This window comes from Azolla caroliniana, unplaced genomic scaffold (genome assembly GCF_043228905.1).
Source record: "Azolla caroliniana isolate FFs.n. ecotype wild unplaced genomic scaffold, voAzoCaro1.0.p SCAF_20, whole genome shotgun sequence".
NCBI classification, from domain to species: domain Eukaryota; kingdom Viridiplantae; phylum Streptophyta; class Polypodiopsida; order Salviniales; family Salviniaceae; genus Azolla; species Azolla caroliniana.
This window is the reverse complement of record NW_028230455.1, coordinates 14,223,108-14,246,630: the sequence shown is the minus strand read 5'-3', so window position 1 is coordinate 14,246,630 and position 23,523 is coordinate 14,223,108. Positions and strand designations below refer to the sequence as shown.

At 36.9% G+C, this 23,523-nt stretch overlaps 2 protein-coding genes across 2 annotated transcripts; both read left to right on the top strand.

Annotated features, from left to right (window-relative positions):
• Positions 1-7,597: 7,597 nt before the first annotated feature.
• LOC147851183 (phosphatidylinositol 4-phosphate 5-kinase 4-like) lies at positions 7,598-12,686 on the top strand. Its single transcript, XM_087335481.1, has 8 exons — positions 7,598-9,426; positions 9,518-9,685; positions 10,103-10,268; positions 10,363-10,473; positions 10,583-10,773; positions 10,870-10,982; positions 11,404-11,503; positions 11,601-12,686. Exons 1-8 carry the CDS (start codon positions 8,012-8,014, stop codon positions 11,854-11,856), a joined length of 2,520 nt encoding a protein of 839 aa, XP_087191607.1. The 5' UTR covers positions 7,598-8,011; the 3' UTR covers positions 11,857-12,686.
• Positions 12,687-16,550: 3,864 nt separating this feature from the next.
• LOC147851182 (phenylalanyl-tRNA synthetase, putative / phenylalanine-tRNA ligase) lies at positions 16,551-22,789 on the top strand. The gene is made up of 18 exons (XM_087335804.1): positions 16,551-16,766; positions 18,865-18,987; positions 19,242-19,346; positions 19,461-19,517; positions 19,600-19,649; positions 19,740-19,832; positions 19,916-20,006; positions 20,113-20,150; positions 20,373-20,411; positions 20,486-20,562; positions 20,646-20,730; positions 20,829-20,925; positions 21,024-21,120; positions 21,795-21,866; positions 21,953-22,019; positions 22,102-22,227; positions 22,359-22,413; positions 22,501-22,789. Exons 1-18 carry the CDS (start codon positions 16,602-16,604, stop codon positions 22,555-22,557), a joined length of 1,494 nt encoding a protein of 497 aa, XP_087191930.1. The 5' UTR covers positions 16,551-16,601; the 3' UTR covers positions 22,558-22,789.
• The last annotated feature ends 734 nt before the right edge of the window (positions 22,790-23,523 follow it).

Below are 23,523 nucleotides of genomic sequence, written 5' to 3'. Positions count from 1 at the left end.
AATATAACTTAGAATAAGAACATAGGTAGATTAAAAAGTGAGCGGTGTAAACTAAATCTTTTGAAAAGAAGAATATTTTATATCAAATCTCAAAAGTCAGATTAGAATTGAAATTCAAAGCCATTTCATGATTTATTGAGATTCCGGATTGGAGATTGACTACTCCAATTTTTGTTGGTTGTTTTCTAGGATTTTCTCACTAAAATAGATATTGTGAACATTACATGAGATGCTCTATGCTTTTGCAGTATCAAACCAAATGTGAGATGATAGGATTTAAACAAAACCATCAATATAAAGACCAAATTATACATGCATGAGTATCGAGTCTTTAAAGCATGTGGTAACTAGTATTAGAATATAGTCAAAGAGTAGTATCAATGAAAGGGAGAGCACAACCTTGACTATTCAGTCACAAAATGATGTGTCAAGAAGGCTTATCCAAAATTCGAGGTCTCAAATCTATTATTTGTGTGCATGTAAGAGAGACATAGAGAGAGAGAGAGAGAGAGAGAGAGAGAGAGTGTGTGTGTGTGTGTGTGTGTGTGAGCGAGTGAAATGATGACGATGTATTAATGTCCTCGGGAAGTTGGTTTCATGTTCTATAGGATCCTTAAAAGCATTACAAAGAGGGTATCCTACAAGGTCACTTCTATACTTAAGCATGGAGCATATGTAGGTCCCTAAGAGGCGAGAGATGATAGCCAAGGCAAACAATACATGCAAGCTAGGTGCATCTTGTGAACACTAACTTCACATAAAAGTGTGATGTAATCCTACTCTTGATTGAAGAAGTTAGAAAGATTTATTTATTTATTCCCAAAAAATGAGCTACTTTCCCATTAGTTTGGAGAGATTTTTACAGGAAAACTATACAATATGGCTTATATATAAATCGGGGAATTACCCCTCGACTGAGTTCAAGAATACGAGACTACGTATATATCCTCTCCTACTTTTTACTTAATGTAAGTAGGTATTAGAGTTATAAACTAGTGGCAATCATCGTCGGCCAACACAAGCCCAATCCTCTTACCTTCAACGGAGGGAGAGTGGGAGGTGAGTACGAAACAACCAATGTGGGGGCTGGTAGTTCCACCTCAGGCCATTTCCTCCTTGTGTCACCATTGGTGTGTTCCTCCACTTTTGCCAAAAGCATAAGCGGGTAGTGACCACATCGTCAAAGTGGCCGCAAACCTTGTCCAACCGTCCTCGTAGGTAGCTAATAATCACAAACCAAATATCCATGATCAATTCCTCCGGGGGATGTACCAGAAGTTAGATAGATTTTATTATTGTACTCAAAAATCAAATATGACATATGGGAGCAAAGTGTATAGAAGAAAAGTAAACCATTTTCATCTAGCATGCATGGAGATGATTAGCAATTCTCCAATATTTTTACGACTTTGTAATGGAATGTTTGATACATTTATCATAAAAAATTTATGCTTTATTTCCTTTTGCCATAAGAGAAGGTAATATTGTGCATGTGGAGTAGCCTATGCCAAAAATCAAATTTAATTTAAACATGTCGATTTTAATATACTAAGTGCACAAACTAAATAATTTTACATTTCATGGTTGCTACTTTATAGCTCGACGACACATTTAAATTACAATATATACTTGTGTTTGCATCTACTTGATTCCCTTGTTAGATGCAAATAGTGAGAGACATGTTCCAATGCATAGGTTAGGAAAACCTAGTGTGGAAATTATTAAGATTATTAGTAAACATGAATGTTATGGTGTTTCAATCATTCACTTGACCATATAACTAGCCATATATTTTCATATATTGAACATGTGCATCGACGCATAGTTTGCATATGGACAAAATCTTAGAAAGTTGTCGAGCATTTAATCATAAATCATACTCGTCATATTGATGGTATTACAAGTATTTGTGTATAAATGTATGTATAAATATGGAATGCATCCACATTCTAGCGCCGAGTAATTGCAATGATTGAGAGAAATATGTTGATACGACACATAATTTGGCAAATTTTGGACAAGGAATCTATGTTGGCACTTTTAAGCATACTATAGAGATTGTTGACAAGAGGAAAAGCATGTGATGAAGTATGTGTCGTTCAAAAAAATGTAAGTGGCTGAAAATATTTGGGCCCAAGTCTATGAATTGTTAGCCTAGTGTTTTGATTAAAAGCTTTTGTAAATGAAATATTTTAGACATAATGTGAAAAGGGTTGATAGTGATACATCAACATATGGGAACTCGGTTTTGGCACACATCAAAAAGTTGTTTTGTGTAAACATCATTCCCATGGGTAGAGTAGATGTGTGAGTAAGTAAGGTTTAAAGTGTGGATGTCCACTAGTATGAATAAAATATGAGTCGATACAAAATTCAAATGTTTGTGTCACATATAATTTGGACTACAATTTCTACCATTTTCGTCGTCATCATCTCAATCTACCAATCACGTCACACCTTCTCAATATAATAGACAATGAGAAAGAACTTTAGGTTGTTGTGTATCAAATTGTCTACTCAATGACATTATACCTTGTTCTGCTATAAATTTTTAGCATGCCATACACAAGATAATCCCATATAACTACAAACCATCATCATGAGAGTTGCCATAACCAAGACTCGTGATATGACTTATACTCTAAATTTTAATTCATGAATGATGACCTAGATGTATAACTTGACATTCAGATCATTATCAGCCAAACCCTGCAAATGTGTTCACATGTTTTGTACATGATATGCATCCACACTCTTGTACTCATTTGACTATTTGTCCTTCAACCTCACATGTACCACATGTAATAACGCAACATGTGGATAGAGTTTTGTACTCTCACTCCCATGATTACAACTACTTAACATTTGGCATACTCACATTTATCTATCAAACTAGGCCGCAATCAAGAAAGTCTCAAAACTTTATCAAGGTGCTCATTACTCATCATACTCCTAATCCTAGACACACCCATCTCATTTGAAAGGAAAGTGTAGAGCTAGGTCCTCATGGAACTACCCCTAATTCCTTTATTGCACTTGGCAACAATAAGTGACTTGTTATGGGGATGTTATTTCCTATGCTTTGATTATTGCTTTGAATCTAATTGTTGACGCTTTGAGTTGCTTTTTTAGCATCGTCCTTGCATTGTTAACAATAAATGTTGACCATTGAGAGAACATTAATCTCGTGTCTCCAAACCCCACTTCTTCAACTATTTTCCTCAGGATAGATTCCTAAATTAGAACTCGTTTACATCTCTTTATCATTATTTTGTACGCATGTGTTAGATTCCTACAGTAGAAGTCCTTTCCATCTTTGTATCATCGTTCCATACATCGATCAACAAAGGGGATAGATTCCTATAGTAGAAGGAAGTCCTTTACATCTTCATATCATCGATGTACCTTGGGAGGGATGGAAGTGATTGAAAGTCAAAAGTTGGTTTGTGGGGGGTGAGGGTGACAATATGAAGAAGAGTGTAGCAAAGATGACATCATCTATTTCTAGTGCATGGAATCGTGGAAATCTTCATGATGCAACGGAAAGGGAATGGATTGATGGGCAAGTAAGCGAGTGACCCAATGTGAATACTTAGCAAAGGTTGAGAGATAGACTGAGAGAGTGAGAGGGGAGGGGGGGGGTCATTTACTCTACCAAGTTCCAAAATGGCCAAAGAAAGGAATCCATCCATGATGGTGATGATTGAAAATTTTGAGGTTACATAATGAAGTTGTAGTAGAGGGAGAGGCTCATTTATTGTCGGAATCCATGATCGTAATGATGGAAAACATTGTATGATATATGTATCTGTACATAGAGAGAGATAGAGGTAGAGGTGAAACAAAAGGCCATAATGATGAAAGACCAGATTTCCATCAAAATCACCTCCTCCCCAACCCCCAAAATAACCCCTACCTTCTTGTTTCCCACCTCAAGATGGTTAATAATAGCTAAAACCCCATCTTAAAGTTTAATGCAATTCTTAAATGTTGTCTTTATGACTATTCTTGATTGAATACACTACAAGCTCCACACAACCTAATGATATGTGTGCAATTTTATTTGTCTTCTTTTATCGATGTCTCTATCTCCTTATCTCCCACCCAATACAAAGATTGTATTTTGGTTTGCCCTTTACATGGACGTTCTATGTATTTGTTGGTCTACCTATAACTCGGCTATCTATCTAATTGTCTACCTACCTACCTATATATATGTGATATATCTATTAGTGTGTCGATACTCTCCATGGGGGCACTCTGGTCTTATAGATCGTATTCGATCTCCCACATATGTTGATAATATATCTATTTATCTCTTCTAAAGTGCAATGTAATGAAAGTAACTGAAGAATCCTCTGTTTTATTTTTCTACATACTAGCCAATGACAAAATCCATGTTTACTTGTTCGAAATAAAGCTACAAAGAATATTTTTCCGCATGGGTTATTTATTATTATACCCCAAGTTATTGCAAGTTCAAAGGCTCATCTAGATGCTATTAGCATTTATCCAATTGTGAGTTGAGAAATAGTTAATCTACTCTTTTCGCCCAAGAGTCATGAGAACACATACTATTCCCTTGTATAAAGACTAAGATTATTTTTTTAGGTTGGTGGAAATGTGTTCGGCCTAAACTCGGTCTCCAGTTAAATAGCACTACAATGCTAGAAAATCTAAAAATATCCATTTTTATCATACTTTTTCTTTTAGATTCCACACACTTGACCACTTAGAAGGCCACTAGTATTTATATTTTATGGCCTTGGGAAGAGGAGTCGGAAAAAGGCCCTAACCAAAAAAGCAAAACAAATAAAACAAACAAGATACCTCGACCTTGAAAGAAAGATTGCCAAAAAAGCAAAACGCAAAGCAAAAGCCGATGTTTCCTATTTAACCTTTTTTATTTCTTGACCTAGAAGGAGAACGATTAGAAAAGGGTCGGTCTAAAAAGCATGCGGCCAAGGGAGGGGGGAGGGGATCAAAAGGTTCTTTATTTTGTACCTTTTTACCTTAGTCCATAAAAACAAAAAGCAAGTGTGGGAATGCTTGTTTATCGGTGTCTATGGGTTCTTTATTATGACGATTTGGAAAAGGTTCTCTCGAAGAGTAAAAAAGCGAAAAGCAAGAGGGGTGCATGTAATTGGTTAGGAAGTGATTGATGTGATTCGAAGTTCACTATTTTGCCATGGAGCAAGAAGTAGAGACCAAAGGTTAAGGAAATCGTTGTCTGAGAAGCAAAACCCCCAAGCAACTTTCTTATTGTTGATTTACCTTCGAGGAGGGAGCAGTAAGAAGGTTGTGATTGATGGATTCTTGTTCTTATGTCTTGATTCCTTGCTTTGCATTATGTATGTAAGAAGAAATACATTTAACGCAAAGAGAGGTGGTAGACAACTGCAAAAACCTAGTGACCTCTCCGTAGAAGTTATTTTTAACCCCTTTCTACCTCTCTCTCTCTCTCTCTCTCTCTCTCTCTCTCTCCAAAAATTGTTCGTTTCTTGATTGAGTGAACATGTGTATCGTATGTATCTGTTTGACATAGGCTCATCGGCCTCTCTGCAACCTCTTCAAAGGACAATAGACAATTTATTGTTGCCTCTCCACTTAAATTTGTAATAACATGAAGATGGATTTTTGGGTGTTGTCTGCTAAGTGACCCGCCTGATTTTGGACACTGTAGTCCGATTCAATGGTAGTTAGGGTTTAGGGTTTCTAGAAACTCGTCTAGTGGAATTCATAACTAGGGTTTGGTCGTCAACGTAGGACCACAATAACCATGTTCACACGAGAAATACGCGCGTCATGCAAAATCTCTTGGCCAAAGCTATAGAGGTGCCAACCGATCTTATCCGTCTTTGAGAGGCTTTATCAAGGAGGAAAAAAATGGCCAAATTGGAGGGAGGGGTATAATAAGTGATAAAAGTAGTGGCACTCTCTTTCTCTTTCTCTCTCCCTCTCTATATTTGGCTACATCGATAGATGCATCATGCATTATCATATTGGATAGTCTCTATCTACCCCATCTCTCTCTCTCTTCACTCAGACACTCAATGCCTCTCTCTCTCTCTCTCTCTCTCTTTCACTCTCACACACACACACACAGACTCTCTCTCTCTCACTCCACACTTTCACATACAATCACAGTCAGTCTCTCTCTCTACTGTCACACACAAACATACGATTGTTTGTCCCTCTACACATTCTCTTTACTTCACTCCACTCTCTCTCTACTCAGACAGACACACACAACACATTCTCTCTCTACTCAGACATACACAACACACTCTCTTCTCTACTCAAACATACGCACTTCACTCACACACACTCTCTCTCTACTCAGAGACACAAACACACACATTCACTCACTGATTCTCTCTCTCTCTCTCTCTCTCTCTCTCTCTCTCTCTATACACACACATTCACTCGCTCTCTCTCTATTAAGACACACACATTCACTCACTCATTCTCTCTCTCTCTCTCTCTATACACACACATTCACTCGCTCTCTCTCTACTAAGACACACACATTCACTCGCTCTCTCTCTACTCAGATACACACACACACACACTCTCTCTCTCTACCGAGACACACACACACACTCTCTCTCTCTACCGAGACACACACACACACACACATTCACTCACTCATTCTCTCTCTCTCTCTCTCTATACACACACGTTCACTCGATCTCTCTCTACTAAGACACACACACAGTCTCTCTCTCTCTCTCTACTCAGACACACACACTCACACTCTCTCTCTCTCTCTACTCAGACACACATACACACACACACACACTCTCTCTCTCTCTCTACTCAGACACACACACAGTCTCTCTCTCTCTCGACCCAGTCAGACATACACACACACACACACACTCTCTACTCAGACACACACAACAGAAAACACACACTCTCTCTCTACACACACACACACACTCTCTCTCTCTCTACTCAGACACACAGCAGAAAACACACACTCTCTCTCTACACACACACACACTCTCTCTCTCTCTCTCTCTCTCTTCTGAGCTCTTCCCAAAAAGAGTCTACATCATCATGTGCCTTGTGCTCTGTGTTTTGTGATCGCAGGGGAACGCAAGTTGTGGAGAGAGAGAGAGAGAGAGAGAAGCAAAAAAGAGCCAGTCAGAAGGAAATGCTCCCCCATCTCTCTCTCTATCTTTCTCTGTGTTTTTTCGATGGGAACGTCTCCAAGTAAAGAGGCCCAGCCATAATAACCCCCCCCCCCCCTCCCCTCTCGGACAGACACAGAAGAAGAAAGAAGAAATAACCTCCTTTTCCTCCGCCAAATACCTCTCTCTCTCTCTCTCTCTCTCTCTATCTAAAGTTTTCTTCTCCCCTGTTCCTCCATCCCTGTTCATTTAGTGTGCGAGAGTATTTTCCTTCTCTCTGCTATATCATTATTCTATGCAAAGTAATTCCCTCATTTCTGTATCTTCCTCCTCCTCCTCTCTGGCTCTCTGAGAATTGGCTTCATAAAGCTCTGTATTCTTATTTCTTCTCTCTCTGAGAAGACTCTGCTCTGCCTCCCCGCTTTCTCAGCTATATCATTTATTCCATTCAAAGAAATCTCTTCATTTCTGGATCTTCTTTTACCCTCTGCTCTGCTCTGTGTGAAATGGGTTCATTGCCTCTCATGCAAAAGATCCTTCCCTATTTTTGAGCAATTCTTGCACCCCTTTATTTATTTATTTATTACTCCCACTTGCTCTTCTTCACCATCGCCATCATCCTCTTCGTTCTTTCTTTCTCTCGTTCTTCTTCTAGCCCCTTTCACAGAGAATGTCTACAGAAAGACAGCTGCTTTCACTCACACATTGACCTATTATCTTTCTCTCAACACTAATCTCACTACAACAGTGCCTTGTACATGTGATTTTTTCACACCATTACCCACCTATACTACTTGCATATTTATGATTCAAACCACAGCTGGACTACAGTTCTCTCTTTAGACCCATTCTATTGATCTGCATTTTGTATTTCCATGGTAGGAGGATCCATTAAAGAGGCATTGGATGTGTCTAAAGCAGTGAATGTGTATCAATATGTAGAGGTAATGAAGAGCTTCTTGGGTGAGCTACAATCTAATCAACCCAAAAGAAGTGTTTTGGCACATAGGAAAACCATCCCTAGTGGTCTTTTTTGTATGTCTGGACCAGTAGCTCATGTAGATGATGAAGAAGAAGAAGAAGAAGAAGAAGATGAAGAAAATAATAACAACGATAGTAACGATAATAGTGATAGTTTCAATAATGGCTTAGACTTAATTCATGCCCAAACGGATGAACCTTACCATTTTGAGAAGAAAATTATTAGCAATCCTTGCCACAAGAAGAAGAAGAAGAAGAAGAATAAGATTAAGAAGAATAAGAAGAAGAAACACAGCCTAAGTTGTGAGAATCTCTTCCTTGGCTTGAACGAGAAGAACAGGGGAGAAACAGAGCACAATAGTAAATGGTCAGATAATGGTGTATGTGAAGGAGAATTTGGATTTGACGAGCAAATAAGTGGATGGGGTAAAGCTTCTTGGCCTTCAGGAACATTCTACGAAGGAGAAATCATGGCAGGAAATCTTCATGGTGTAGGTACATTGAAAAGTCCGGATGGGTCTGTATACAAAGGCAATTGGATTCTTAACAAGAAACATGGTTTTGGAAGGAAAATGTATGCAAATGGTGATATTTATGAAGGGTCATGGAAATGGGATTTACCAGAAGGTCAAGGGAGATATAGTTGGAGCAATGGGAATGAATACTATGGGAAATGGAAGAATGGAATGATGAGTGGAAGAGGTATGCTGATGTGGTCATGCGGAGATAAGTATGATGGCCATTGGGTGGATGGTTTAGCTGATGGCCACGGTGTATATACATGGGCTGATGGTAGTTCTTATTTTGGAAATTGGAAGAAAGGCTCTAAATTTGGCAAAGGAAGGTTCATACCTTCAGATACCCACTTCTTGCAAGAGAAACTGTGTTTACAAGAGTATACAGAACTGTCTGATAAAGATCGCGATCTTTACGGAGAAGGTTGTTTCGTTATTGATGAAGAAATGGAATCTTCTAATGTGGTTGGGTCTTATAATAGACCTAAAGTTTGTTCTCCTTCTCACATGCCTAGAGAGATTAGGAAGATGACTCAAAGCTTCCCTACTGATCAATTTAGACAACTCATGGTTAATGGAGAGGGAAATAACTTCTTAGATAGGCTTTGCAGATGTGGAAGTTTGAAAGAAGAGAGTCTTTCAAGGTGTTTTGATGCATCTCATGGAGAGCTCAAAAGCAAAGTAGGGGTTTTAGAAGAGACACGTGGCAACCAACAAAAAAAACTGCCTGGAGAAGTCATCTACAAAGGCCACAGAAGCTACGACTTCATGCTAAATTTGCAGTTAGGAATCAGGTAAAAAAACACACTAAATATCATATGAAATACAGTTTTATTCTCATCTGTGCAAGTGTCTTTTTTTTTATGTCTAACCGTGTATATGTAGATATTCTGTTGGGAATGTTACACCAAAACCGCGGAGGAAACTTGTCCTGACTGATTTTGGGCTGAAAGCGCGGATCCGAATGAACTTCCCTCGAGAAGGATCTCAACTTACTCCTTCTCATTCATCTACCGACTTCAAATGGAAGGATTACTGCCCTCTAGTCTTCCGGTCAGTATTAATATCATACAAATTTTAGTAGTTCTATGCTGTAATGATCAATATGGACAAAATTTTGCTCAATCATAATATTCATTGTTAAGGCATTATTTTCGTTCATTGTAGCAATAGTAATGTGCACATTAATGTATAGGTGGAGTATTACAATACTCTAGGATGTGATGTAGAGTCGGGCTACGCAATACTTTGGCCATTCATATCTGTAGTTCATAGTATTATTTTGCTCACTTACAATATAACACAATGCCTATTGAATCTTTCTCTTTTTTTTTTCCAAGAAAAGATACATTAGTATTAAGAGACGACCCAAGGCTGTGCATGAAAATTGAATCTTTCTTCATTTCTATCCATATTTATTAACAGATAACAATGTTTTGATCAAATATGTTTCTTTATTTGCTCTTTCAGGCATTTGAGGGAAACTTTCAGCATTGATGCTGCTGAGTACATGCTTTCTATATGTGGAAATGAGGGATTGAGAGAGTTATCTTCACCCGGGAAGAGTGGAAGTATCTTTTATATCTCTCATAATGAACGTTTCATAATCAAAACCCTTCGAAAAGTTGAGGTCAAGGTATGTATACTGTTTTTCTTATTTGAACATTATTTCATTTTCCATTTACTTTTGTGCTTATTGTCTGTCTTTTATTTTGCATCTTGTCAATCAGGCTCTCTTGAAAATGCTTCCACGGTATTATGATCATGTACAAACGAATAAGAATACATTGCTTACAAGGTTTTTTGGATTGCATAGGATCAAGCCTGCAACTGGTCCAAAGGTATGTAATAAATAATAGATTTTTGTTTGTTCCAATCAATTCCAACTATTATGGTTTTTATTTTTCATGAAATGTTGAGTTGATTTTGAGGAAGTCTATTATTCACTAGGTTCGCTTTATGGTGATGGGAAATGTTGTATCTAGTGAATCTCGGATCCATCGAAAATTCGACTTGAAGGGTTCTTCTCAAGGTCGATCTACTGAAAGAGAATCTGACACAGACTATGGGACCACGTTAAAAGATCTTGATTTGGATCTTGTATTTCAACTGGATACGTCTTGGAAACATATTGTCTTAGAGTACGTTTTTGAGTCTTTTCTCTTCTTCTATGTGAAGCAGGCTTTAACTTTCACTCATGTAACTGATATTAACTGTAATTTGTAATTTGGCTCCAGACAAATTTCCAAAGATTGTAAGTTTCTAGAATTGGAACATATAATGGATTATAGCCTGTTGCTGGGAGTTCATTTCAGCAAATCAACAACTTCAAAATCTGAATTCAACAATGGTGTGTTTGTGTGTTCTTTTTACATCTATTGATTCATTTGTTGATATTCGTGTAGTGATTCTTGAGCTTTTATTGGTGGCATATTTCTATTACCATTATTGTAACTCATTAATGATTTTTTATTTTAATCTATTACTGTGTGACAATTTGAAAAAGCTAGTAATGATGTATATTTTTCGTATTTCAAATTCGCCCATATCTATTCTCACTTCCATTAATGGTATTTTTTTCCCTAGGTTAGTGCATTATCCATGTATCTTGAAATATATCCTGATATTCGGATGTAACAATGATTTTTTTGTCTTTAAATTCTTCCTTATTTGTTTTATGAACATTTCCTCTGATTGTGTGACATTTTTCTGGGTTTGCATTATGGAAGCATTTTTAATTTCAAGTGTACGTTCTTGTTTTTTTTCAATAGGACCTCAAGAGATTAAGAGCTTGAAGGAGCAGGCTCATCTCATATCGACTGCTACACAGACATATACAAAAGACAAACCGCCAACGTGGGAAAAGGATAGGTAATGTAGTTAAAATGACTAAAAATGCAAAACATCTAGTTCTACCTGCTTTTGCAATATGCTAAAGCGTAAAACAATATCTCGTTCCTTTTTTCAGGTGCATTATTCAAATAGGTTCTAACATGCCTGCTATTGCCTCTCGAAAGCTCAAGGATGGGAATGTTGAAGTTTTTGAGGTGCGGTTATACTTTGGGATCATTGATATCTTACAAGAATATGATATGGGCAAGAGGCTAGAACATGCCTATAAATCAATACAATTTGATTCCCTCTCCATATCAGCAGTAGACCCTGAACTGTACTCCAAAAGGTTTCAACTATTCATAAGAGACATTTTCCGAGAAAAGACATAAAAGAATATGCCAATTCATGGAAGAATTTGAGGAAAGTGCAACAATGAAAAAGAAAATGCTGAAACAAGGATGGGTTTTTCACGATGGATATGATCATGGCCAACGGTAGAGAGGGTACTGAGCTGTTTTGAGCTTCAAGACAAAAATGGAGGTATGCTTACAGTCAAGCTGAATTTCACAGCGGAAGAAGAGAAAATGGAAGCTGGAGAAGTATATCTACATTTATAGATACCTCAATAAGCTCAAATTGCGGTTGACCAGTTTCATGCGTTTTCTGATTGGAAATGTTTCCATGGCGATATGAGGTGATATGTAAAGGAATTAAAATACTCATACACACCAAGCTTTGGATATGGTGGAGATTTTTATTAGATCTTCACTCACTATATACAGACATTTTGGTGAATATCTCAAACCAAAAAGGTCGTTACTATGTCAAACCAAACAATCTAAGGTTGTGGGTCACAAACCATTTTGTTTTTCAGACTTGCCTAAACACAAAAAGAGGTGAAGAAGGGTTGTTCTGAAAGGGCTACAAGAAAAGCAAAAAAGCAAGAGAAAAAGAATGAGAAGAATTTGTATTACTTGACTATGACCCCCCCTCTCTAGGTAGCAAAAAAAAGGAGAGAACAGAAGACATTTGTGTCAAATTTTCTTTTTCATCTTCACTTAACATTTTCATGGCCAGTTTTTTTTCTGTGAAAATGGGGTGAAAAGCAAAAGAGAGGTCTCCCAAACGGAAAAGAATAACCTAACAATAATGGCTATGAAAAAACCCCCTCATTGTAATTAACATAACAAGATTTTTTTCTCTTCATCATGATTCTTGAGAGTGTTTTTGAGGAGCACTTTGTTGTAGTCATTATTTGGGTCAAATCTCTTTTCCTCTCTTTTCCTTTCAAGATTAAACTTGTCTTTAAAAGCCTTCAATTTTTTCTTTCTTCTTTTTATGGGCAGTTAACTCTCTTAATGATCCTTGAACAGAGTGCCCGGAGTATTGTATTTAAAGCTGTCTTTTTTTCATACACACATATACATGTATTGCTCTTTATACCTTAAAAAAATTTCCTGTTCCTAAGGAGATGGTCTTGTGTTCATTACTTGTCTTGCCTTCCTTGGTTGACTAATTACTCTTCTTTAATAAATATACATACATACATATGTATGTATGTATGTATGATGTATATGTATATTAATGTCATAGGCCTTTGTCTATGTTGGACCCCATTTTCGCCCCAAAGGAATGACTACCAAGGGGGGGTTGATCACCAATATTTGAGGTTAGGGCAAGAGGTAGCTAGAACCATATGGTAGGAAAGTTTGAAGAGAGGATAAAAGTCCTATGTGATAAATTAGGTAATACATCATGACAAGGACTTGCGGCTAATCGAAGCCTCTAAAGTTTGCACTTCTCAAGGATTATGAAATGATTTATAAAGATGCATTGTGATACTCTTGTTCTAAATAATGTTCCACGAAAGAGATAGAGAAGCCTCCTAATAAGATACGAAGTTTCTTTAATCCTTTGTGAACTCTTAGGAGGCATGTTGTTTGCATGCCCACCCTTTGAAGGAATTGTTTACAAACATCAATTGTATGTTAGTTGCAAGGGAATGGTTCAATTTCGCTTCTTTTATATATGAAATGAATAGTTTAAAACATTATCATTTTAACCAGAAATGTCTTCTAGCTAAAACATATATAAAACCACATTTTTTTATATATGCAATGTAGCTAAGAGGACTTTCTCCTACACTTTTGTGGACAATGTTTGTGGACAATGTGTAAGTTTGAAAATTGTTAAATTTTGACAAACCTTAGTACTCAATGCATAGTAAATACCAACGTTGGAAGTGGAAATCGAGTCATGACACAATAGAAGAGAACGCGTTGCATGCACAATATGAAAGGATTGCCTTTATATGCATAAAGTTTACCCTTGAAGAAATGAATGTAATGCAATTTCTGTCATTGTATAAAGTATTCACATATTGACTTCGAGATCACCACAATAACAATTAATAATCACTTTCCTTCTAAAAGATGCCTCTATAAAATTCATATGCTAGAACCCAAGGATCAGAAATGATAACATAACGATGCTTAGAAAAACACAAAAGCAAAAAACATATCCTTCCTCATCCTAAAGGGTTTATGGTGCTTCTTCTTTTCTTGGGTCAATCTTGTGACCTAGGTGCTTGTCCTTGGAGTATAGCCTAACACCTGTTTGTGTGTAATTATCATTATTACTAGTTTTGCACATGCTTAGAAAATTATGCGAAGCCACGTCATGAACAGTTGGAAGCAAAACGTACACATGTATTAATATAGGATTAAAATTCGACTTTTAAACATAAGGCATCTTACTTTCTCATTTAATAATCTAACGATAAATTCTAATATTTGTGGAGAAATCCACCATTTATGTTGATTTATTTCCACTAGTGCTTTTGAAATTCATGGAATGTGGAGAGTGTATGTTTTTAATCTCCAGTGGGGCGAAAACGAAAATGTTAATTCAAACTTAAATTTGTATATTTCAATGGTGTACTTCTACATATTCTCACTCACACCTCACAAAATGAGCTAGTCTCTTTGTACATTTGACCTTCTTACATGTGCACATCCCCCCTACTTTGTTTGTTACAAAGAGTTCAAATATCATCATGCCATTGTGTTCTTCTTCCAAAACCCAAGCCTTTGAAATGATTGAAAGATTGTTACTCATTCCCCAAATTGACCTTATAAGTTTGTGAATGACAAAAGGTGTTACACAATGTGCGACTGTAAATTCCATTGCATACAATCATCAAGGAAAAGGTAGAAATCAATAAGTCAGAGGGTAAATTTCTACATGTGTACATTTATGGTCATGATTTGCTCATAGTAACTTCATAATTGGTTTTGTGTTTGTTAGGGTAAAATGTTGTCAATTAGACACAAAGATCTCAACTTTTGCACGATAGATTGTGAGTCATCATAATCTAAAGTGGATAAGACATGAAAGCATTATTTGTAAATAGCATACACCAGAAGACAGAGCTTACAAAACATACGAGAAACAACATAAATATACACCTCAATACCATCACAAATTGTTCAAAGAGAGACACTTTTTTAGTTAAAGAACTTCATAAAAGTCGAACTCCAAACATCATTTTGTAATTTATTAATTGCCAATGAAGAACATTTAAAAGACAATGTGTAAATTTAAAACAATAGTATAGACATTATTAATGAATGTTCAGAAATAACAAAATTTTGTTCATCAATGCATATTAATAATGACCGTCACAACTTGGTTTAGGTAATTCCCACCTGGCACCAAGTGGAGAAAACTTGAATTATTGATTGCAACTAATCATAGTTGTACCAGTCATTTGTAATTACTACATATAAAGGTTCCATAAAAAAGGGTGGATACACTCAAGTTAATAACTTCATGGCAAGAAAAGACCCATGTTAACTTTGGAATCATAGAAGCTCCACAATATGTTTGCTATTGGCTTTTGATTTTGATGCTTATGGATATATGAGATGACAATGTATGATTTTATTCACATGGGTCGTGCTACAGGAGATCGTGTGGCAATACAGTACAATGGACTGCAAATTTCAAAGGGGCCTTGCAATATATTTTGTAAGGGTTGTATAGGCATCAATGTGCTACTAGGGATATTTTATTGAATTTTTATGGCCAAGAATTCAAAGGTATGTCATAATACGGACATAAAATGTGAAGAGAGTACATGCCTTTATTTAAAGGTATATTTACTAGAAGTAATAATAACATTGAAGTAGGACATTTGGTGAAAACTTTTGAGTTATCTTTGCATAAATAACAACTAAGGGCATGAGAAAGAGCTAAAAAGCAGGCAAACTCTTGAATGAATGGCATAGAATTGGTAGTGGGTGGTTTACCATCATTTTGAGGTTCTATTCTCGATCCATACACATAACAATTTGCTTTCAAAATATAGATATTCAAACAAAGTGACTTGTATGGAGCACAACAAAGGTAATCATGTCAGTATATGCTAAAGCATAATGTGTTAATCCTTCTTACAATAATGTAAGGCATGCTTTTTACTATTAAATATGAACATATAGACATGATGACGCGGTTAGTGGTATGAAGGTTATGGTGTACGAGTCAAGTTGTCAAGTTCATCATGAAACATTTGTTAGGTTTATATCTACCTCCTAGAAATATGGTGTTTTATAGATCGCTTTCCGCAACTCAAGGCTTGAAAACGATATCATTATTGTTAGGGAGGGGGGTTTATGTGTATTTCTCATGCTTGTTTGAAGACATAAGGGGTATTTTCGTAGGCAAGGGGGGTGGGGGGGGTACCAAAAGCAACCCCGAGCGTTTACTTTATCTGAACAATAGAGAAAAGAACTCACACGCAGAAGTTGGAAGTGTTCGACAATGTTTGTCAATATATGTGAGTATGTGTGCATACGTTTGATGCACCACAATTTTTTCTGTCTTTTCAGCCCCTAACACCCTGGGGGGGCGTGTGGGTTCTCTAAGGCCCAAAAGGGCTATTGATTGGGGGGGGGGGGGGGGGGCTAAGTGTGGGTGGGGCATTTTGGGAAATAAGGAAAATATAATTGCAGGGGTACGCTCGCAAATAGCAAAAACCCTAAATTGATAGCTACGAAGAAAAACCCTCGGAAGCAGAAGAAGCGGCACTCTGTTCTGCTCTGCTCTGATCTCTGTGTTGGCGTGTGCGTGGAAGATGGGAAGCTATGGCGACTCCGCAGAGGATCGCGTCTTACGTTATCTGCAGACGGACGGAGAGATCCCGAACTCCCAAGACTTCGCTCTCTCTCAGAATCTCGACCACGGTGAACTCCTCAATGTCATCAAAAGTCTTCATGGTTTCAACCTCATCGACGCAAAGGTATGCCTCTCTTTCGTAGATGAATGTGATATATTTCTATTTACCTCTCTGTCTCTCTCGGTGTCATGCCTCTTTTAATTCTCTTTATCTTTCTTTCTTTTTGTTTTTCACTTTCGATTGTCTAGTAGAAGATCTCTCTCTCTCTCTCTCTATCGACTTGGTAAAAGATGATTGTATTATTGCGATTTAGCAATAACAATGCAACTTCTCATGATCATCCTCAAAAACATCAAAGACATGAGACCACATTGCAAGCTTCACATTGGAGAATGTACATAACGGATATGTTGTAATACTAAGCGGAAAATTATCACCTAATCTAGCAACAAAAGCCGGATGAAGACTAGCAAAGCAGAGTGAACTTACATATTTAGACCCCTGTCGAAGGATAATGAAAATCAGCTAGAAACTTATGTTGACCATCGTAAAGGAAAAGCATTGGCTGCATGCCCAATTATCTGGAAGAAACTGAAAGGTTAAAAGTCAATGTGCCAAATAAGATCCACTAGAAGAACTCTCACGAACAAGGCCTAGATGCCTGCAATGAAGTTCCAAATGTGGTTGGCATTTGGACCCTGGAGAAATGACATGAACATTATCTTCACTGATCATAATGTAGTACAGACACTTGCTGTTATAGACGTCGCTTTCTTTGAATGCAATTGCTGAGAAGCTTTTTCTCTCTAAAATGGCTGTCTGCGATTGTCTTTCTTCTGGATGTTAGCTTTTGTGCACTTGAAAGACCATGTGCGCATATATAGTTCAAGAATCATGAACCTGGCTACTCACTCTTTTCTACCAGGTAGAAACTTGGGGATAGATCTGTCATAGGGACTCTTCTTTATGGGGCAGAAACGTGGGGACTGAGAGTTCATAGGATGGAACACTTGAGAGGTTTGGACAGACCTCTAGCCTGATCATTTTCTGCATGGGTTGAGATGGGAGTAGTACTAATAGTGAATATAGCATGATTCCAGTTAGTGTCTTGTATTGGATAGATTTGGGAGCTCCTGAAGCAAAGATACAAATCAAAACTACTGGCTTGCTGAAATGCAAGAATGGTTCCAAGCATATGCCCTAGATTATAAAAGCCCTACCTCTGTTCCAATAAAGCTTGGGCTGTTTATGCCTGAACATGACGAATGTAGGAAATAATAGAGGGATGCAGACTGTCATCATTAAATCAGATAATAAAAGAATGTGGATCAGTACCACAATGCGTCGTGGTAGGAAGATGGCCCTCTTTTTACACTTGTCACCAGATGGATTTATCATGAGGCCCTCTTATATGGATACACATTTCTTGCATATGCCCCACAGTATGATAGGGCAGGTCAAGACCTGTTACATAATTTATAGATTGAGATAGGCAGTTATGCATGCAAAGCTACGTCAGAATGAAGCTGTGAATTGTGTCTTCTGGGTTGTGGAATCATTATTGCTGTTGTCCTGTTTTTTTATGAAATAAGGAGGAGATGCCACTACCTCTTGGACAAAGCTTTGGTTTACTCCACAAGGTAACGGGATATGAAAATTGGGTGATATGTACACAAACCCCCTTGCTTGAAGAACTGGATTTGTCAACTGTAATACAAGGAGGTGAAAATGGCAGGGCATGATAGTTTGCAGCCACTGGGTTGACTTTGAGATAAGAGAAAGCTATTTCTACTTTTTAGAAGGTGGATTTCAATAAAAAGATAAGAGGAACATCTATCATTCCATCTATGCACCAGTTACCCTACAATTTGTGCAAAAAAGCTGCCAACTTGGAACTTCTTTGAGCACATATCAGTTTTAGTTTCATTGAGAAAATAGTTCTCTTCTTATCTTTTTCAAGGTCTACCTACTATTGTAACGGTATGACTAAATTAGTTGGTAAAATTCACAGAATTGGATTGTTTCATTTCATTTACTATTCTCATAGAAGAGAAAACATGTTCAAATGTTATCTCTTGTTGGGGGTGCTCCTCCTTATGATCCATGGATATTCATTACACCAAAGAACATACATTGTAGTAGTTGCCTGCCCTCTTTTCAACTGCCTTTGATTTGTTTATGTTCCTTATTCTATGGTACGGTTTCATCTTATCCATCACAGGAAATCAAGAAGGAGTTTTGGATTCTTACAGAAGAAGGGGAGAAATATGCTATTTCAGCTTCACCTGAGGTTCAACTCTTTGAAGCTATTCCACCTGAAGGGATCCGACAAGATGAATTAGAGGTATCCTAACAACAATGCGTGAAACAGTTTAATTCGCACTTCACAATTTCAGAATCCACTTAAACTTTGAATCCAATGCTTCCTGCAATATTTGACATTAACTAGCATGGACTGTTAGAAGCAAAGCTAGTTGATTCTGCCATATTTAAGGACATCTCTGAAATCCATAATGGTATATCTGCCTATTCTGAAGAAAACTTGGATAAACAAGTATTTACAACTGGGAGATGCACATTTCTAAATTCTTTTTGCAGGCAAAGATGGATAAGCAGGTATTCTCCATCGGTAAAAACTATGCCATGAAAAACAAATGGCTAACAGTATCAAAGGAAGGGAATGTGTCTATCATCAAGAGAAAGGTAAGTGAATCTGTACAACTTCTTTGTTTATCAGGAAAATTCAGCCTAAAGGATCATGTGAAGAATGAAATCAAAGACATACTGGGAGAGGGAGAAAGAAAGAGATTTTTGTAGGTTGCGAATGTGGAGGATAAAATCAGGGAGCAATTGCTTGCTATAAAAAATGGGGAGGTAGGCTACATAGAATTATGTTGACTATATGTTATTTAAGAAACCAATTGCCCCCTCTGGACTCATAAGTTCACATGTATAGGAAATCCAAGATATTGATTTGTTGAAGAAAAGAACTCTCATCAAGCGCCAGTATGTATTATGTATTTTCTTAATAAAGAAAATTTTATTATTCGGAAACGATGCATAATTGTGTGGTCGATGATGGTTAAAACACGACAGGACATCTATTTGGTTTTCCATCTCTAAAGGCTTGAAATATGCTCCTCAAAGGATCAAAGCAGCAACAGAGCTAACACGCGATATGCTACAGAAGTAAGTCAGTTTTCATTGCATAAAGTCCTTGACTTAATGGATTTTCATATATGGTTATGCTGACGATTCTTTGTTTCATACAGGGGTAGTTGGCAAAATTTGGAGTTTAAGGAATACAATTTTAGTGCTCTAGGACAACCACTGGAATGTGGTCATCTTCACCCTTTGCTGAAGGTTTTCAATAATACAATATTCATGCAACTTATCTCTACTTACTTAGACATTGAAGTTAAAGGTTGATATGTTGATTAACACTTTCGTAGTGGATCTTAATATGTAGGTGAAAGCCCAGTTTCAGAAGATATTTGTTGAAATGGGGTAATGCTATTATTGGCTATAACCACTTGGTGTAATAATGAATAAATTTTACTTATTCTCATCGTCCTAGCAGTATATCATTGTAGTGTCTACATGTTTTTTCCTCCTGTTTCAAGAGTCTGTGAAAGTTGGAATACTTAAAACAAATGCATAATGGTGTGGGGACTGGAACCTGGTTATGTATAAAATGTTAAAATGAACTTATTGCTCCTATTTTTGCAGCTTCGAAGAAATGCCGACAAACAATTTTGTGGAAAGCAGGTGAAAGTTATTTCTATATATTGCAAAGTTCATGTAAATTCAATTGCTAATTGAAACATTCTTTCTATGACTAGTTTTTGGAATTTTGATGCACTATTTCAGCCTCAACAACATCCAGCACGTGATTCACATGATACTTTTTTCTTAAAATGTAAAGCAAACCTTGCATTTTACTGTTCTTTGAAATTAAATCATTATTGAATTCTTTTTTCATAAAGCTTCTTTGGGCTTTAGTTCCAGCACATACTCAAAGACTTCCAGAGGATTATGTGAAGAGGGTCAAGGATGTCCATGAAGTTGGTGGCTATGGTTCTATAGGGTATGATACAATAGTGTTCCAGATATAGAGGTTAAAAAATAGGAACCTTGCAAAATAGCGCAAATGCGCATATGAGTTGAATTTCTTGTCTGATGTAGATATGGATATGATTGGAAGAGGGAGGAGGCAGATAAAAATTTATTAAGGACACATACAACTGCAGTATCATCCAGAATGCTTTATGCATTGGCACAGGTGTTGGAAATGCCTACACTTTTCTTCAATAATGTAGTTTTTCTTTGATTTATGGTGATTTTAACAGTTTACAGAAAATGTATTTTGTGTTTTGAAAGGGTGAATTTACTCCGAAGAAGTATTTTTCCATTGACCGTGTCTTTCGAAATGAGGCGGTTGACAGGACACATCTTGCGGAATTTCATCAGATTGAAGGTATTAATCTATTGTTTTCAGTTAGGTACATGGATGGCAGTAACATAGGCTTGAATAGTCTAAACAGGCATTGAAACTTGGGTATAACATAGGCTAAACAAGATTCCAAACTTCGGAATAAAAGCTGAGATAAAGTGATGTATTACAGAGGTTTCTTGGTCGATAAATAACATATTGCTGTGATGGATTTACTTTGTAGCAGAATAAATGCGTAGCTAAGGCAACATGATGCCAATAATAATCCGATGCTGATAATCCTTTTGGCCAAAATTCCCTTATTTTACTGGTTTGTAGAAAGCTTCTCCATCTGGTGATTTGATGGGCTACCTAGAGGATCATAGGCCCTTGCACAATCCTAGCTCTCCATAGAAGATTCCTTGTATTGATCTGGTCACAAAGGCTAAGCAATCAGCACAGAACTCAGACGGCATCTCATCTGTTCAGTTACTTGCTAGAGTTAAAAGACAGCTCTAGGGTTTTCTGCGCCTTTGCCTGACTGAACAATATGTTTCATACTCGTGATTAGTTGAGTTCTTTACTTATTAATTTGAAGTTTTAAATAATAATACAAGTTGGAGTTGTTCAAATAGTATTACATAGTAACATAATGTGAAAATTTGATAGCTCATGGAATACATGTTGCTATTATCTGAAATATGAAATAATTATTGCAGGGCTGATATGTGACAAAGGTTTGACACTTGGTGATCTGATGGGTGTCCTACATGATTTCTTCAGTCGACTAGGTGGGATTTGAGCTCCTGAAACTTCAATAATGTTCTGGTATATGTGCTTATGCAATTTATCTGAAGTTGTCTTGATCTTTATGCAGGTATTAAAAAATTACGTTTCAAGCCAGCATATAATCCATATACTGAACCCAGTATGGAAATTTTCAGGTGCTCATCATGCTGATTATTATTTAGTTCTGCAAATGTTAGTTTAATGAATGGATGTCTTGGGGTTTTTCTTCACGCACAGCTACCATGAGACCCTGAAAAAATGGGTGGAAGTAGGCAATTCCGGCATATTTAGACCTGAAATGCTTCAACCAATGGGACTACCTAGTGATGTTTCTGTTATTGCTTGGGGATTATCCCTTGAAAGGTAATATTACGGCTACCCCTTGTGTGTGTCACATGCATATTTGAACTAGCTGTTTTATCTTATTGTTACACATAGTGTTGTTTTATCTTTATGTTATGATGCTGATCACACAATTTATGTCTTTTCTATAGGCCCACGATGATTCTATATGGTATTGACAATATCCGAGATCTTTTTGGCCACAAGGTGAACTTTTTGAGAAACTTGGATAAATGATTTATATTTGCTGAACTAGTAGATACTATTATGGGATGTTTTTGTTTTGTTTTACAGGTGGATTTGAAGTTGATTCAGAGTAATGCTATTTGCCGACTTGGATTGCAAGTTTAGTTCTATGATTTTTGTTATTGGTATATTCTATTTTTTTTCTATGTTCTGATCAGAAGAGGGAACCCTCCCGAGAGTTTTCTGTTTAAGAGCAAACATCTATGATTACATTTTTTTAAATGTCCCTGCGAAACAGCTCATGAGGTGTCTTCAAATTTTTGTACTTTAAAAGAATGTCTCACATATTCGGAAGCTGAAACCTGAGAACTCTTTAATTTATGTTCAGTTAGTCCTACATTGGGAAAAGCTTGTGTTTAATGAGGATGATGGTTGATTACCATACCAAATGTCCCATGGGACCTCCTAGCTTTTAAAGTTTTATGTACCCTTGTCAGAACTAATGGTGAAAAACTAACTGAAATAAAATAAAAATATGAATATGCTATCTAATGTAAAAAGGATTTGAATTTGCTGACTGTAAAAGTAAGCTCTGCGAAAAACTGTAGCAAGACTATAAAAAGGTACCCAAAATTTGCAAGTTTTGTTGTGGTACACTATTAAAATACTAGGGTGTAGAATATTTTACCTCATGGATTCGTCCCTTCTTAAGTGAGTTCTGTCTTGTCTTTGTAGTGGCTTCACAAGTGTATTGAATGTATTACGTCATGATTCATCTGTTATTTTGAATGAATTGTCTTGTTGTGCTGCTGAAATGACTAAGTTATTTGGTCAATGAAACAAATCAGTAGTAAAATAATTTGTAGTCAAAGTTGAATATGTGGGGGATTTCACAACTGGAAAATCATTGTGCACAAGTCTACATTAATTGATTAGATATGTAGGGGATTACAGCTTGGAAGTCATGGTGCACAAGTGAACAATGAATGGACGGCACAATCCAAATTCGGGATGGATAGTACATTAGTAAAATACTTTGGAGTCAAAGGCGAATATATGGAGGATTGCAACCTCTCTTCGACAGTTATTAACTCCCTTAAGTTACTACAAACAATGACCTAGATAGTTATT

Excerpts from the sequence above, each read along its gene's own strand:
- LOC147851183 (XM_087335481.1), top strand. The coding sequence starts at position 8,012 with ATGGTAGGAGGATCCATTAAAGAGGCATTGGATGTGTCTAAAGCAGTG. Across the intron at positions 10,269-10,362 it reads TTCGAAAAGTTGAGGTCAAG|GCTCTCTTGAAAATGCTTCC; the intron begins GTATGTATACTG and ends CTTGTCAATCAG. Across the intron at positions 11,504-11,600 it reads CCAACGTGGGAAAAGGATAG|GTGCATTATTCAAATAGGTT; the intron begins GTAATGTAGTTA and ends TCCTTTTTTCAG.
- LOC147851182 (XM_087335804.1), top strand. The coding sequence starts at position 16,602 with ATGGGAAGCTATGGCGACTCCGCAGAGGATCGCGTCTTACGTTATCTG. Across the intron at positions 20,412-20,485 it reads AACAATTTTGTGGAAAGCAG|TTTTTGGAATTTTGATGCAC; the intron begins GTGAAAGTTATT and ends TTCTATGACTAG. Across the intron at positions 20,563-20,645 it reads TGATACTTTTTTCTTAAAAT|TTCCAGCACATACTCAAAGA; the intron begins GTAAAGCAAACC and ends TTTGGGCTTTAG.